The sequence below is a fragment of the Penaeus japonicus genome, unplaced genomic scaffold (assembly GCF_977035675.1).
Source record: "Penaeus japonicus unplaced genomic scaffold, GWHDUDI00000001_assembly GWHDUDI00000017, whole genome shotgun sequence".
Lineage (NCBI taxonomy): Eukaryota > Metazoa > Arthropoda > Malacostraca > Decapoda > Penaeidae > Penaeus > Penaeus japonicus.
In genome coordinates, this window is record NW_028234419.1 from 28,375,423 (window position 1) to 28,392,922 (window position 17,500).

Below are 17,500 nucleotides of genomic sequence, written 5' to 3' on the forward strand. Positions count from 1 at the left end.
GGAGGGGGGAGAGAGGGGGGGGAGGGGGAAAGAGAGGGAGGGAGGGGGGAGGGAGGGGGGAGGGGGGGAGGGGAGGGAGAGGGGAGGGAGGGAGGGGGGGAGGGAGAGGAGGGGGGGAGGAGGGGGGGGGGAGGGAGGGGAGGGGAGGGGGGGGAGGAGAGGGGAGGAGGGAGGGAAGGGGGGAGGGGAGGGGGGGGGGAGGGAGGGAGGGGGGGGGGAGAGGGGGGGGAGGGGGGGGGGGAGGAGGAGGGGGGAGGGAGGAGGAGGGGGAGGGGGGGGGAGGGGGGGAGGGGGGGGAGGGGGAGGAGGGGGGAGGGGGGGGAGGGGGGGGGGAGGGAGAGGGGGAGGGGGAGGGGGGGGGGAGGGGGGGGAGGGAGGGGGGGGGAGGGGGGGGAGAGGGGGGGGAGGGAGGGGGGAGGGGGAGGGGGGGGGAGGGGGGGGAGGGGGGGGGGGGGGGGGAGGGGAGAGGGGGAGGGAGGGGGGGGGGAGGGAGGGAGAGGGGAGAGGGGGGAGGGGAGGAGGGGAGAGGGAGGGGAGGGGGAGGGGGAGGGGGGGAGGAGGGGAGGAGGGGAGAGGGGGGGGGGGAGGGGGGAGGGGAGAGGGGGGGGGGGAGGAGGGGGGGGGAGGGAGGGAGGGGAGGGAGGGGAGGGGGAGGGGAGGGGGGAGGGGGGAGGAGAGGGGAGGGAGGGGGAGGGGGAGAGGGGGGGGAGGGAGGAGGGGGGAGGGGGGGGAGGGGGGGGAGGGGGAGGGGAGGAGGGGAGGAGGAGGGGGGAGGGGAAGGGGAGGGAGGGGAGAGGGGGAGGGGGGGGGGGGGGGGAGGGGGGGGGGGGAGAGGGGAGGGAGGGGGAGGGGAGGGGGAGGGGGGAGGGAGGGGAGGGGAGGAGAAGAGGGGGGGGGGGGGGAGGGGGAGAGGAGGGAGGGGGAGGGGGGAGGGAGGGGGAGGGGAGGAGGGGGGGGGAGGGGGGGAGGGGGGGGAGGGAGAGGGGAAGGGAGGGGGGGGAGGGGGGAGGAGGGGGAGGAGGGGGGGGGGGGAGGGGAGGAGGGGAGGGGGAGGGGGGGAGAGGGGGGGAGAGGGAGGGAGGGGAGGGAGAGGGGGGGAGGGGGGGAGGGAAGGGGGAGGGGGGGAGGGGAGGGGGGGGAGAGAGAGGGAGGGGGGGGGGGGAGGGGGGGGGGGGGGAGGGGGGGGAGGAGGAGGGGGGGGGGGGAGGGAGGGGGGGGGAGGAGGGGGGGGGAGAGGGGGAGAGAGAGGGGGGGGGGGGGGGAGAGGAGGGGGGGGGGGGGAGGGGGAGGAGGGGGAGAGGGGGGGAGGGGGGGGAGGGGGAAGGGGAGGGGGGGGGGGGAGGGAGGGGAGGGGGGGGGGGGGGGAGGGGGAGGGGGAGGGGGGGGGGGGAGAAGGGGAAGGGGGGGAAGGGGAGGGGGGGGGAGGGGGGGGGAGGGGAGGGGGAGGGAGGGGGGGGGGGAGGGGGGGGGGGAGAGGAGGGGGGAGGGAGGGGGGGGGGGAGGGGGGGGAGGGGGGGGGGGAGGGGAGAGGGGAAGGGGAGGGAGAGGGGAGGAGGGGGGGGGGGGAGGGGAGGAGGAGAGAAGAGACGAGAGACAAGAGAAGAGGGAGAGAGGGAGGAGGGAGAGGGAGATGAGGCGAGAGAGAGACGAGGAGGAGAGAAGGAGAAGGAGAGCGAGCGGAGCGCGAGAGGGAGGGGAAGAGAGAGAAAAGAGGAAAGGAAGAGAAAGAGAGAGAGAGAGAGTGAGAGACGAGAGAGAAGAAGAGAGAGAGACGGAGAGAGGGGAGCAGGTAGAGAGAGAGAGAGGGAGAGGAAGAGGAGAGAGGAGGGAGAGACGAGGAGGGGGGGGGGGGGGGGGCGGAGGATAGAGAGGAGAGGAGATGGAGAGAGAGAGACTGAGAGAGAGGGGGAGAGCGATAGGAAAGGAGGATAGGAGGAGAGAAGAACGAGGGGGTTGTCGAGAGGAAGGGGCGGAGGAGGGAGAGAGAGAGGAGAGAAAGAAAGAGAGTGAGACGAGAGTTGAGAGAGAGTGAGAATAGGAGGAGAGGAGAGTGGGGAAGAGAAAATAGGAGAGAGAGAGAGGGGAAAGAGAGGAAGAGAGAGAGAAAAGGAGGAAAGAAAGGAGAGAGGGAGGAGAGAGAGAGGGAGAAAGAGGGGGCAAAAGAGGAAAGGAGCGGAGGGGGGGGAGAGGGGGGGAGGGAGAGAAGAAAGGGAAGGGAAAGAGAGCGAGAGAGAGGAGAAAGAGAGAAAGGGAAGGTTACGAGAGAGAGAGAAAGCACAGCGGCCTTAAATTCTTCAAACATCCGTAATTCACACACTCGTGGCTGCCTCACTCCTTTTGTTGCTACTTGTTGGTAACTGCATGCATCATTTTCTCTACATCTGTGCAACTTGCATGTCCCTGGATGATACTATTCTTGTCAGATTGTGTATTATAGACCACGTCATGAAACATATACAAAAGGAATAATGTCACGTTTTCACTCATAAGAACTTCTTAAGTTCGAGGAGGACTGTATAAATAAATTTTAGTTAAAATCTTTATAAAATCGGTTCTCACACATGAGACCCTCGTTGCGATTTTTTGACTATGCCTCACCAAAAAACGCGAACACACGACGCATAACACACCGGCATTGAGCTACCCACACACGTAACTCCCTAACAAAAACACAATCAACCAACAATACCATAACACAACAGACCTCCACTACCACACACCAAACAACAAAAACACACAATCCTATAAATATTATCCCTAAAACGCTAATTTTCTTAACCATAAGTCCCAGTATCACATCATACAGACCTATCAACCATACTGTATAACGCATTACCTCACACACACACACGACAAACCACAACAGACCCCCCAGCCCTGGCCCCCAATATGGACTTTGGTAGGGCAATGGGTCATCACACACACCACTCACATTGTCAGTTGTCAGTTGCAACCATGAAAAATGACTACCTCTCACTCACCAGAAATCACAGCCACCACCTCAGCTCCACCCACGTTCCCTCTGAAGCGCCCAATGCTCTCCCAGGCACAATTCCGCTCCCCCGGTCTCCAATACTATCACACTACACCACACAATAACAAGATAACTATACAAACAACACTACCCTAAACCCCCCCTACCCAATATAACCGCCACTCACACACCAGACTCTCCCACTGCAGATCTCCTCACCCTCCCCTCCCAACCGCTCGCACCGCACTCCTCCCAATCCCCTCACCTCAATCACCTCCTCTTACCTCCCCTAATCATATTAACTCAACTCACACTCATAAGTCCGTCTTCAATTTTTCTCGCTTCTTCTGTTGTTTCGCTTGTGTTTGTTCGTTCCCTTCTCTCTCTCTATCGCCCTTTTCGCTTTTTTCTCTTCCCCCTCTCTCCTCCTTTTTTCTCCTTCCTCCTCTTCCAACATTTCTCTCTCTTTCCCTTTCCTCTACCTTTTTCTTTCATTCCTTTACTCCTTTCTGCTTTCTTTCTACTTTTTCCTCTCCATTTTTTCTTCTTTTTTTTCTTTGCACCCCCTCAGGAATATCATCTCCTCACCCACGATGGTTTTTTCGTGGACCACAGTTTCGAAACCGCGGTGAGTCTCCATATTTCAACGTATAATTTCAACATTCAGATTTACGAACGCGCCAACGGCCCGGCAGGAGGCGCGCGAGGGAGGGGAGGGGGGGGCGGGGGGTGAAGGGTGGGCGGGATCCACGCCGCCCGCCCAGCACGTCCCAGATGAAATATTTTACCTAAATTAAACACTTTTAGAGCCGGCCGTGAGCAGAATAGGAAAGAGGATAAGAGGGCGGGGGTTGGGTATGGGAGGTAGACCTGGCAGGACGCCACCCCCCCCATGAGAGAGGGACGGGAGCGGGCAGGCGAGACGAGAGGATGGAGGGAGCGGAGGGAACCCGGACGAGAGGGGAGGGGGGCGAGAGAGGGAGGGAGGGAGGGAGAGAGGGAGGGAGGGAGGGAGAGAGAGAGAGAGGGAGGGAGAGAGGGGGAGAGAGAGGGAGGGAGGGAGAGAGGGGGGGGAGGGAGGGAGGGAGAGGGGGAGGGAGGGAGGGAGGAGGAGAGAGAGGGAGAGAGGGAGGGCAAACGCGAGGGGAGGGAGAGGAGAGGGGGGAGGGGGGAAGAGAGGGATGGGAGGGAGGGAGGGAAGAGAGGGAGGGAGGGAAGGGGGGGAAGGAGGGGAGGGAGGGAGGGAGAGGTAGGGAGGGGAGGGAGGGAAAGTGGAGGGAAGAGAGGAGAGGGGAGGGGGGAGGGAGGAGGGAGGGAGGGAGGGAGGGAGAAGAGTGAGTGAGAGAGGGAGGGAGGGTGGCGAAGGGAGGAGGAGAAAAGGGGAGAGAGGGTCAGGAGGGAGGGAGGGAGGGGAGGGAGGGACGGGAGGGAGGGAGGGGGGGAGGGAGGGAGGGAAGGAGAGGGAGGGAGGAAGGGAGGGAGGGAGGAGGAATAAGAGGATGGAAGAGGAATAAAAGGAGGATGAGGCGTTTGAAGAAGGATGCGATAGCGGGAAAGGGGGTTAGAAGTTGTGGTTAGGGGTTAGATGTTTTAGAAGGCGTGAAGTGAAATGAAATAGTTTGAAGAGAGAGTATGTGTGTGTAATAGATTAGATTGGGTTGTGGAGAGGGGGGGGGGGGGGGGGAAGGGAGGGGGAGAGGGGGAGGGGGGAGGGGGGAGGGGGAGGGGGTAAGGAATCCCTTTTTAAAAAGTGAACAGAAAAAATTAAAACCATGAAACCTATTCCGGACGTTTGAATAGACCTTATGCTATCAAAGAATTGATATGTAAAGTTTCCGAACCACGATTTCCATTAGGGGATTATAATGATTCCCGTCGTTCCATATTATGGATATTACTGGTCTATGTGCAGGATGGCACATTAATAAAAAATTAATATGAGAAAAGAGAAAAAACTATATCTAACGATATATGAGCTAGATAGAGAGAGAGATCTCAGAGAGCGCATATCATCCCTTCCTCTCGCTCTCTATCGAATATTCTCCTCTAATCCTCAATTAACCATAGCTATAGTCCATGACTAGCATTGTTCTATATACTAATATCATTCTCCTATTTATATCTTCTCTCTCTCTCTCTCTCTCTCTCTCTTCTCTCTCTTTTTCTCTTCTCTTATCTCTCTCTTTCTCTCTCTTCTCTCTCTCTCTTCTCTTTCTCTCTCTTCTCTCGTCTCGCTCTCGCTTCTCTCTCCTGCGCGCTCGCGCTCGTCTGCGCTATCTCGCTGCCGTCTCTTGCTCTCTGTCTCGTCGTCTCTCTCCTTGGCTGCTCGCTCTCTCTTCGCTCTCTGCGCTTTCGTCTCTGCTCTTTCGCTACTCTCTATCTCTCTCTCGCGCTCTCTCTCTGATATCTGTCTCGCCGCTCGCTCGCTCTCGCTCTGTCTCTCTCTCTCTCTCTCTCGTCGTCTCGCTCTCTCTCTCTTTATCACTCTTTTTCTCTCTCCCTTCTCTTTCTCTCTCTCTTTCTCTCTCTCCTCCTCCCTCTCCCTCTCTCTCTCTCTCTTTTCTTCTCTTCCTCTCTCTCTCTCTCTCTCATAAATCTATAATATTATATATATAATATATAGCTCTATATATATATATAAAATATATATATATTATATTTTTTTTTTTTTTTTTTTTTTTTTTTTTTTATATCATATATATTTCATTACACCACATACCATAAAAATCCAAATTCATTTATATCTATTCTTTCTCCTATTTTTTTTTTCTTCTTTTCTTTTCATCTCTCTCGCTTTCTGCTCTCATCCCTCTTATTGTCTTTCACAAGCATTTATCTTTCTTTTTCTCTTCCCATTTTCATTCTCTCTCGATTTTCTCTTTGTGCAATTTCATATATGATTATTTTCTATTTCTTTCTCTCCGTAAATTTCCTTCCGTTTGTCTCTATGTTCCATTCTTTATCTCTTGTCAGTATGCTTTTGTCTTTATCTGCTTGTGTGCCTGTGTTTCTCTGCTTGCCTATCTGTCTCTCTCTCTTTCTCTTTCTTTTTTGTTATTCCACCTCTCCATTACTCTCTCTCTCTCTCTCTCTCTTTCACTTTCTATCTCTCTTTCACTTTCGCTTTCTCTCTCTCTCTCTCTCTCTGCTACTCCCTCCTCGCCCTCGCTCATCTCTCCCACTCCACCAATCTCCCTTCCTCCCCCTCTCACGTTCTCTCGTCTCGTCTCTCCAGAAATGGCTCTGTTCTCTCACGTCCTCTTCTTCTCTCCTCTCCTCACCCTCCTCTCTTTCACCAGTTTCCTCCATCCTCTCTCACTCTCCGTCTCTCACCATCCTCCTCCTCTCTCCTCCCTCCCTCTCCTCTCACTTTCTGCCCCAATCCCTCCACTCTCCCACTCCGACCACACTCTCGCACGGCACTCTTCTCACTCCCGGCCTCGTCGTCTCAAACACTCGCTCTCTCACTTTCCCAATCATCTTTCTCTCTCCTTCCCCTCTCTATCCTCCTTCTCTCCTGTCACTTCCGACTCTATCTCCTGCTTCTCCCTCCTCCCTTCCTTCGTCCCTCCGTCTTGTCTCTCTCCTTCTCTCTCTCTCCTCTCGCTCCCTGTTTTTCTCCTCTCTCTCTCAATCTCTTCTCTCTCGCTCTTTCTTTCTCTCTCCCTCTCTCGCTCTCTCCTCCCACTCTCTCTCATCGCTCTCTCCCTTCTCTCTCTTCTCTCTTCCTCACTCTCCTCTACTCTTTCTTTTTTTTTTTCTTTCTCTCCCATCTGTATATTATATCTATATATATTTAAAATCTCTATATATAATATATAATATATATATATATATATCAAACTATTAAAATATATAATAATATATATACCGTGTGTGTCTGTGTGTGTGTGTGTGTGTGTGTGTGTGTCTGTGTATGTCTGTCTATGTATGTATGTATGTGTGTGTAAGGTGCAGAGAGGTGATGATGAAATAATGGCATTACGTAGATTACCTTGCCAGACGTGAACAAATGCACCAGTGGAAGTAATCAGGAAAACCACAGGACTCCATTCATTCTCTTAACCGTATATCGTATCCTGGTTGTTCTAAAAGGGTCCGTTAGATCTAGAGATTGAAATATGATTATATTTTTGGATATATTTTGGATATAATATATAATTTATAATATATATTATATATGTTTTATAATATTATATATTGTATATAATTAATATATATATATATATATATATATACATATATCTATGTATATATATGTATGTATAATATAATATCTATAAATATATATAAATATATATATAGATATATATATATAATATATATATATACATATACAATACATATATAGTCTATACATACATATGTATATATAAATATATATAAAATAATATATATATTTATATATATTATATATATATATATATATATATATATGTGTGTGTGTGTGTGTGTGTGTGTGTGTGTGTGTGTGTGTGTTCGTATGTGTGCGTGTGTGTTCGTATGTGTGCGTGTGTATGTATGTTTAAACACACAAACGCACACAAATACAGAAACACACATACAAAGACACACACACACAGAAATACTTATGTACATATATATAAATATATCTTCAAATTCACTCTCATACTCATTGCTATTATTACAATCATTATTATTATCATTATTGTCATTTTAAGCATTATCATTAATATTATTGCTTTTATTAACATAATTATTATTATTGTAATGATAAATCTTAGTCTTCATAATGATAATGATAATGATTATTTTTATCATAACTTTTAACAATATCGTTATTACTTGCATCATGAGACATATGATCAACATTATCATTATTATTATCATTATTATTATCACTTATCATTATCATTCTCATCATCATTATCGAATGTTATTACCATTATCACCATTTTAACAGTGTTGCCATTGTTTTTTGTATTTGTCATTGTAGTAGAGATGATGTTAATGATGATAATGATAATAATAATATCATCATTAACATTGAAAAGGACAGTCATAATGATAATGACAATGATGACAGTAATAACAACAATAATAGTACAATTAGTATCCCTCTCATCTTTATCATGATTACAGATCATCCCATTATCATTATCATAATAAACACTACCACATCCATCATTGACGTATAATTCTTTAAGAGAGAGAATTTACCGGCTCTATCCCAAAGCAAATTAACCGGCTTCCACTATGTCACTCGGGCTATTGTTCCATCTAGCCGGATTCTGCTGTCCGAAGCACTTGCTCTGTGACACAACTCCGGGATCGAGGGCAACCGACCAATCAGATAGAGGATAAGAGAGAGATATAACCTTATTGACCAATCAGAGATCCGGTTATAAAACTGGTGCCGTCTAGTCTCCTCGTAAGACTGCGATGCGAGTTCATAGGGTTCACTTTCGTGGGATTTGAATGTGGGAAAAGGCCTTTAAGGGTAAGATCTTGGGTGTTGTATGTTCAGCGTGGGTATGAATTTCATATTACGAGTTTGATTAACATATATTCTAAGGCTTTTCGGTTGTCTTTCTGTTTCAACTATGCTCCGAAATTTAGTCATTTTTGTTGAGAAAGTAAAATGTCACAGTATAGTTCTTCGCTAGCCGTCCAACAACTAAAAATGAATATCAAAAACCTAATCATGGACGCTAACAATTTCCAAAAAATAAATGACACGAGAAAAAAAATATATATATATATATATATATATTTGCTTGGATAAAAATTGCACCTACGACCCATAGCCTAGATATTAGGATGATTATACGAGGGGAGCAACAATAGTTATTTCAACCGAGGTAATGAGGTTCCCGGACGCAGGCATCATAACAGAAGAAAATGTATATGAGGCAAAAGGGAAGATTATTAACAAGGGAAGAAAAAATATTTAATTTTACGTGTTTATTTATTCGCCTCATTTTTGGAATTTTAGAATAGAAATAAAGAGAGAGGGAGGCAGAGAGAGGGAGGGAGAGAGAGAGAGAGAGAGAGAGAGAGAGAGAGAGAGAGAGAGAGAGAGAGAGAGAGAGAGAGAGAGAGAGAGAGAGAGAGAGAGAGAGAAGGGAAGAGAGAGAGGAGAGTAGAGAGCGAGAGAGAGAGAGAGAGCGAGAGAGACCGAGAGAGAGAGAGAGGGAGAGGGGGGGGGGGGCAGGCATCATAACAGAAGAAAATGTATATGAGGTAAAAGGGAAGATTATTAACATTTTACGTGTTTATTTATTCGCCTCATTTTTGAAATTTGAGAATAAAAATAAAGATAGAGGGAGAGAGAGAGAGAGAGAGAGAGAGAGAGAGAGAGAGAGAGAGAGAGAGAGAGAGAGAGAGAGAGAGAGAGAGAGGGAGAGAGGAGATGAGAGAGCGCGCAAGCGAGAGGCGAAATAGAGGAGAGAGAGAAGACGAGAGAGAGAGAGAGGGAAAGAGATCGAGAGAGGAGAGAGTAAAGAGAGAAGGAGAGACGGAGCCAGAGAGAGAGAGTAGCAAGAGAGAGAGAGAGGAGCGAGATAGAGGAGAGCGAAGAGCTAGCGTGAGAGGAGAGAAGAGGCGAGAGCGGAGACGGAGGAGAGTTAGAGGAAAAGAGAGAGAGATGTAGAGAGTGAGATGGAGGAGATGACGTGAGAGAGGAGAAGGAGAAGGAGAAATAGGAACAAGAGAAGGAAAGCAGAGGGAGGAGAAGAGAAGAGATGAGAGAGAGAGAGAGAAGGAAGGAGAGAGAAGAGAGAGAGAGAAGAGAGGGTAAGAAGGGGAGAAAGAGAGTGAGAGGAGCAAGAGAGGGGAGAGAGATTCAAGAGAGAGAGAGAGACACAGAGAGAGAGAGAGAGATAGAGAGAGAGGCGAGGATGAGAGGAGAGAAGAGAGAAGAGCAGAGAGGAGACGAGAGAAGGAGTGAGGATGAGAGCAGAGAGAAAGAGAGATAGAAATAGAAAGAGAGAGAGAGAGAGAGACGGAGGAGAGAGAGAGAGGAGAGTGAGAGAGGAGAGAGAGAGATGAGCGGAGAGAGAGAAATAGAGGGAGAGAGAGATGAGCGGAGAGAGAGAGATGAGGAGGAGAGAGAGCAACAGAGAGTGTGAAATGATAGAGGGAAGGAGGAGAGAGAGAAAGAGAGAGAGGCCAGTAGGCGAAGAGAGGAGGAAAGAGATACCCCACCCCCCAGAAGAAGAGGAGAGAGAGAACGGAGAGAGAGAGAGAGCAGAGAGAGGGGCAGTGGAGAGAGATGAAGGGGAGAGAGAGAGGGGAGAAGAGGGAGAAGTGAGAGAGGAGAGAGAGAGAAGAGCTGAGATGGACGGAGAGAGCGAGGGAGCAGCGAGGAGAGGACAGCGATGAGAGAGAGAGCGCAGAGAGAGAAGCGAAAAGAGAGAGAGAGAGGAACGAGAGCGAGAGAGAGAGAGAAGAACACGCAGGAGGAGATGGCTGAGGAGAGAGCAGAGAGAGCAAGGAGAGAGAGCGGAGTGGCGGCGAGATGAGGTGAGAGAAAGGAGAGGAGAGAGGCGAGAGAGAGAGGGAGAGAGAGAGAGAGACGAGCGCGGATCGGTGAGCAGGAGAGAGAGAGCGAGAGATGAGGAGCGAGGCGCGAGGAGAGCGGGGCAGGAGAGTAGAGAGAGAAGCGAGAGCCCGAGCGCGAGGAGCAGGAGCGCAGAGAGACGATCGAGACAACTAGCAAAGAGGGAGGGAAGGAGAGAGAGCGAGACGGCCAGGACAGGCGAGAGGAGAGAGAAGGGAGAGAAGAGAGAGTGAGAGAAGGGAGAGCGAGCGGAGAATGGAGAGCTAGCAGGAGAGCGTGAGAGAGGGAGAGAGCGAAAGAGAGGCAAAGAGAGAGGGAGGGCGGAGGACAAGAGAGAGGGAAAGAGAAGCGGAGGAGGCACGAAGGACAAGAGAGAGGGAAAGAGAGAGAAGAAACAGACAGAAAGAGAGAAAGTGGAGAGATGCGAGCGCGAGAGAAGGAAGAGGAGACGGAGAGAGCTCACAGAAGAGTGTGAATCGGCGAGGAGCGAGAACGAGAAGTTGGAGGAGAGGGAGAGAGGAGCAACGAGAGAGATACGAGGCGGCGAGAGAGCGAGGTGAGAGAAGGATGATGGGGAGGATGAAGAGGAGAGGAGGAGAATGCGAGAGGACGGAGAGAGAGAGAGACAGAGGAGAGAGAAGGGGAGAGGGAGAGGAGGACAGGAGAGAGAAAGCATGAGAGAGAGAGCGGCGCGGAGAAGAAGAGAGATGATCAGAGAGAGAGAAAGAGGAGAGTGGGGAGCAGAGGAGCGAGGGGATGGCGAAGCGATGGAGAAGACGAGAGGAAAAGAGAGAGGAGAGGATAGCAGGGAGTAGCGAGGAGTGTGAGGAGAGGAGAGAGGAGAGAGGGCAGAGGAGGGGCGGAGTGAGGAGAAGAGAGAAGGAGGAGGCGACGCCGATCGGAGACATGAGGCAGGAGAGAGAGTGACTGATGGGAGAGAGAGAGAGGAGGAGCGGGAGAGAGGATTGAGGAGAGAGATAGAAGGGGGAGAGAAGTGGGGAAGAGAGAGAGAGAGAGAGAGAGAGAGAAAGCATTATGACATAAAGAATGTCAATAAAAAGGGAGAGAGAGATTGAGAGAAAGATAGCAACATAGTAAGGGATAATGAGAGAAAAAGAGATGGGGGATAAATGAATATACATCCACTACATTCTGTCTTATAGTGTAAATTATTAAATGTGAATAACGTGTTATATGAATATATATATATATATAATCTCTCTCTCTCACTTTTTTCACACACACACAGTCTCTCTCTCTCTCTCTCTCTCTTTCACACACACACACATACACATACACACAACTCTCTCTCTCTCTCTTTTACACACAACACACACACGCTCTCTCTCTCTCTCTCTCTCTCTATCTATCTATCTATCTATCTATCTTTCTCTCTGTCTCTCTAAATCTCTCTCTATATATCTATCTATCTATATCTATCTATCAATCTATTGATATTCGGATAGATAAATATGATAGATAAATAGATAAATAGGCAGATAGATTGAGAGAGCCAGACAGATAAGTAGATGAATATAAAGACGCGAATATAAACAGATACATCAAGATACTTCCCTCAAGCCGGAGTTCCCTTTTTTTCATTTGCTTCTTCATTTTCTCGTGCTTCCACTGGATTTTTTTTTCTCACATATTTCTTAATCTAATTGTCTGTCTATTTCAATGTCAATTTACGTGATTATTTCTATGAATTAATGCGTGTATTTTCTTTTTTTTTCAAATTCATTAATTTCATTATCATTTTTTGTGTTTTGTAAATAGTTAATTCAATTATATGTCATGTATTAATTTATTCGTTATTTTACCTATCTACGCTTTGTTTTACATATGTGTGCACTTTATCCATAATTAACTAATGCTTATGTGAGACAAACAACATTTCACTCAACAGCAAATTCCTCCAGTTGTTACGACATAAAATTTCCCACGTTGCGTTCAAGACAGGAACAGCAGCGTTGCCAACAGCGGATAAGCGAGATCCTCCCAGCCTCGCAGTGTTACCAATGGCTGTCTACTGTATGGCGGAAAAGCTGCTCTTCTATGTGGCTGTTAAGAATGTGTCAGCCCATGAAATATATTCATAGAGAGCGGTTGTGACACGAGTGATGCGGCTTGTTGTGGGCGTGACAGATTTTGTGAGAAGCGCTGTCACGAAGCACTCTGTGGACATGCAGTAAACGCGGGCGCGAAAGTGTAGCCTTATGGAGTTATTTACACCCAGAGAAGATATTTCCCTGAAGAAAATACAAATATGGTAACGTGTGGAAAGTCTTGAGATGTAATACAGTCGCTTGGAGATTTGAGGTACGGATTTTTGTATTCAATTTTCACTGATTTTTTTTATAAGATATTTTCATAGATGAAGTCTTATTTAGAGAGGAACTATTCTATAATTTTCAACTGTCATATATAGCCTTTGCTTGAAACTTATAATGAATCATTAAATGACGAAAGTGGGGACTGAACCGCACGGCCAACAATATGCAAAAGAGGAAGGACCATCAGAGAAAGAAGGAAAAGAAAAGAACAGCCAGGACGAGACACAAAAAAAAAAATACACCCTAACCCCAGACATGACAAAAGAAAACGAAGCTGCCAGGGCACTGCGGGGGTTTGTCTCCTGCTGTGTGATACATTACTTTTACAACTGTCAACACGGCAGTCTCCGTGATAGGGACAAAAACAATAAAGATAATAAATTATCATTAGCATGTGAAACACACACACAGTCACACATACACACACACGCACAGACACACACATACTATAATTTATACTCAAGCACACACACACGCACGCACAACACACGCATGCACACACACACTCACCAATACACAAAGTTTATTTATGGTGCACAAATAGCACATACACAACACACAACACATATATATACACACTACACATTAGATTATATATATATATATATATATATATATATACATATTTAATATATAATATAGTATATATATTATATATATAATATATATATTGCTATATATATATATATTTATCTATCTATCTATCCTATTCTATCTAATTATCTATCTATTATTCTATTATCTATTATTCTATGCTATCTCATCTATCTATCCTACCACATCTATTCTGTCTCGCGTCTATATATAATATTATATTATATATATATAATATATAATATATATATATTTATATATATATATATATACACACACACACACATACACACTTCATGCATGTGGTATGTAATGTAGTATGTTCGGATTTTTATATATACATACTCATTCTATGTTATATAATTTTATATATTATATATATATATATATATATACATACATACACATATCTATCTATCTATATATATATATCTCTATCTGAGATGCCAAGAAACCAAGAAAACACCATGGCACATACTTATCATAATCTAAACCACACCAGAACCCAGACTAGCAAGAAGATTAGCACGAGCGGGCTCCCCCCCCCCCCCACCCGACCTCGCCAACAATAATAACCCAACCAACACCCTCTAATAGCCAAAAAACAACAACAACAAACAACAAACAACAACAAACAAACACGTACTTGTGATAGAGCCTCGGGTGAGCGATCATAACATAGCGGTTGATGGTGATAGCCAGCACGGTAAAGACGGACACAGCCACCAAGCCGTAGCGAAGTATCGGGAACAGCTGACACAAGAACCCCGTGTGAACCCACGCTCGATGTCCGAAGAGCGAGGCCGCCAGAGGGAGGTTGAACACGCCGAACATCAGGTCGGAGAGCGTGAGGTTGATGATGAACACTGCGGTGGCGTTGTGAACCTGTGGCGGGAAGATATATAGTAAGAAAGTGGGTTATGGTTGTTTGGGTCTTCGGCTGGGGTTTATGTTTTGGGGCTAAGTAGGTTGGTAGGTACAGGTTTGGGTAAAGGACACGGATGGGGTAATAGGGTAATTGGGGTCGATTAATAGCCATAATTGTTGGAGACTACACACTGACGTACACGCATGCGTGTATAGCTATATCTATCTATATCTATATCTATATTTTTCTGTCTATCTATCTATCTATATAGCTATACTATCTAGTAAACTTACTCTGTAAGTATCTATGTATATATATATTTATATAAAATATTGTGTATATATATAATTACATATTGTATATAAGTATTTCTAATATATATATATATATATATATATATAATATAAGTGATATTATATATATATAATATATATATAATAATATATATGTGTTGTGTGTGTGTATGTGTGTGAGTGTGTGTGTGTGTATGTGTGTGTGTGTTGTGTGTTTGTGTGTGTGTGTATGTGTGTGTAATATAATATATATTTTTAAATAGATATATTAATATATATATATATATATTTATTATATATATATTGTTTCTGTGTATATAAATACTATTTATAAATATGTATATACTTATTATTATATATATATATATATATATATATTATATATATATATATATATGTAAAATATATTTACAATATATAATATATATGTATATATATTATTATATATATATATAATATTATATATATATATATAATTTAATATATATATATATATATATATATATATATTTGAACTTATATTTGCATAGAACATATATGAATGTTATATATATATATATATATATATATATATATATATATTATATATTTATAAATATATATATATGTGTGTGTGTGTGTGTGGGTGTGGTGGTGTGTGTGTGTGATTGTGTGTGTGTGTGTGTGTGTGTGTGTGTGTGTGTGTGTTTGTATAGTTCTGTTAGCTATTGCATGAATACAATGACTTATTTTTCGCCATTCAAATGAAGAAATATACATACCAACTTTGCATTGCCCAGCACTTCAGATCAGAACAAAATCAGCTGATATGTTCGTGTCACAGAACGGCGGAGTAAATCATATTATGACATGTATAAAAAAGGGAAGCGTGGATAAAACATACAACGTGTAGGAGAGCATAACAAACTCTTCAAAAATACGACGCAACTTTTTTATCTGTTCTATGCAAACACAATTCACTGCAATAGTAAATACACTGGCATGAATTCTGGAGCGGCTGTGCATGTCACACTATTAAAATAAACTTTAAAAAAATATACAGTTTGGGTAATCAGAAATCTTCAGGTCGAAGTAAAATAGCATTATATAAACAGTAATCGTATAGTAAGGTTAGGTTATGTTAAAATGCTCGTGAAAATACTCGTGTTGTATATTCGAAGTTTGGATATAGCTTTTTGGGGATTGATGCGTCAATAGGATCTTAACTTGTGCAATATTACATCGAACTTTGCCTAACTTTTGAAATGATTGTCACGGAGGTCGCTCACTGGCAGAGGCAATATCTACCTGTTAAATATCATCTGTGAATGTCAAGGAATTCTAAACAGATAAAAATAGAAAGAAAGAAAGAAAGAAAAGAAAAAAAACAAAAAACATTCAAACTGGTAAAATCCCACAATCAACTTTTTTTTCCTCTTCCCCTTTCGTCACACTTTCCTGCTAGTTGTTTTTTATTTGTTTTCTGTGTCTGCTATCTGTCATTTCCTTCCGTTTAGCTGTCTCTCTCTGTATGTGTCACTTTCTGTCTATTTCTTATTGTTTGTTTGTCAACCTGTCCGTGTCACGCTTTCTTATGTCTTTCCCTCGCGTTCCACTTGTTATTCTTTTAATATTTTCCTCTTTCTAACCATATTTTCTTCGCCGAGACAAACATTGTCCTTTTTATATCTCGAAGCATTGAGCAAGTGTGCAACAGCTTCAGACTTTTCTGAATGGACTTTGATGTTTGTTCACAAGTTGTTTATCAGAAAGATTTACTTTTATGTAACGACGAGAGATTTGGTTTCTCAGGTTGGCTCCGTGACCAGGAGACCGTTCACAAACGACCAAAGACTTTCCGCGCTTGTTTGTAAAATAATCTATTTCTGATAGCGTTAACCCCCCACCCCCACCAACCCCCACCCTCCCACCCCACTCGCAACACCACACACATACTAGACAGGAAATGGTCGTGAAAGATGACAACTAAACACAATTTTTCATTTGCTTTTAATTAACATCATTATATTTACAACTACAGACAAAGCAATAATTACTACAATCATTTCCGCTGCAATGTCGTGAATAAGAGTGTACCTCAATTAATCAAGCGCTGAACACAATTGTAAACACAATAACATTCGTTGCTTATCGATATGAACAGTAAAAAAGCCCACAACGATGTTTCATTTATTAACATAATTGTTATCTTTACCAAATTATAAGCAAAGAGAGAGAGAGAGTGAGAGAGAAAGAGATAGATAGATAGATAGATAGATAGATAGACAGAGAGAGAGAGAGAGAGAGAGTGTGGATGTGAGTGTGAGGGTGGAGAGAGAGTGTGAGAGAGGTGAGAGAGAGTGAGAGAGAGTGAGAGGAAAGAGGTGAGAGAGAGAGGGGAGTGAGAGAGAGAGAGAGAGAAGAGTGAGAGAGAGTGAGAGGAGAGAGAGGAGTGTGAAGAGAGAGAGTGAGAGAGAAGTTGGAGAACGAGAGAGAGGGGTTAGGGATAGAAAATGTGAGGTGAGTGAGAAGTGAGAGGGAGAGCCAGAGAGAGAGCCAGTGAGAGAGAGAGGAGTGAGAGAGAGGAGAGAGTGAGAGAAAGAGAGAAAGAGAGAAAGACAGAAGAGGAGAGAGAGAGGAGAGGGAGGAGAGTGAGAGAGGAGAGAGCCGAGGAGAGAAGAGGGAAGAGAGAGAGAGGGAGGGAGAGAGAGGAGAGAGAGACCAGAGGAGAGGGAGAGAGGAGAGAGAGGAGGAGGAGAAAGTAGAGGAGAGAGAGGAGAGAGAGAGAGCAGAGAGAGAGGAGAGAGAGAGAGGGAAAGGGAGAGGAGGGAGAGGAGAGAGAGAGAGAGAAGAGGAGAGAGAGAGAGGGAGAGAGAGAGAGAGAGAGAGAGAGAGAGGAGAGAGAGGTGAGAGAGAGAGACAGAGAGAGAGAGA

General features: G+C 45.7%; 1 protein-coding gene across 1 annotated transcript in view; it reads right to left on the reverse strand.

The window, feature by feature from the left end:
* The window catches only part of LOC122244222 (uncharacterized), a 329,001-nt gene that overhangs the window by 7,685 nt on the left and 303,816 nt on the right, over positions 1 to 17,500 (reverse strand). Inside the window, exon 3 of the mRNA XM_043002077.2 lies at positions 14,073 to 14,311. Within this exon, the coding sequence (XP_042858011.2) occupies positions 14,073 to 14,311 (239 nt within the window). The remainder of the gene's footprint in view (positions 1 to 14,072; positions 14,312 to 17,500) is intronic.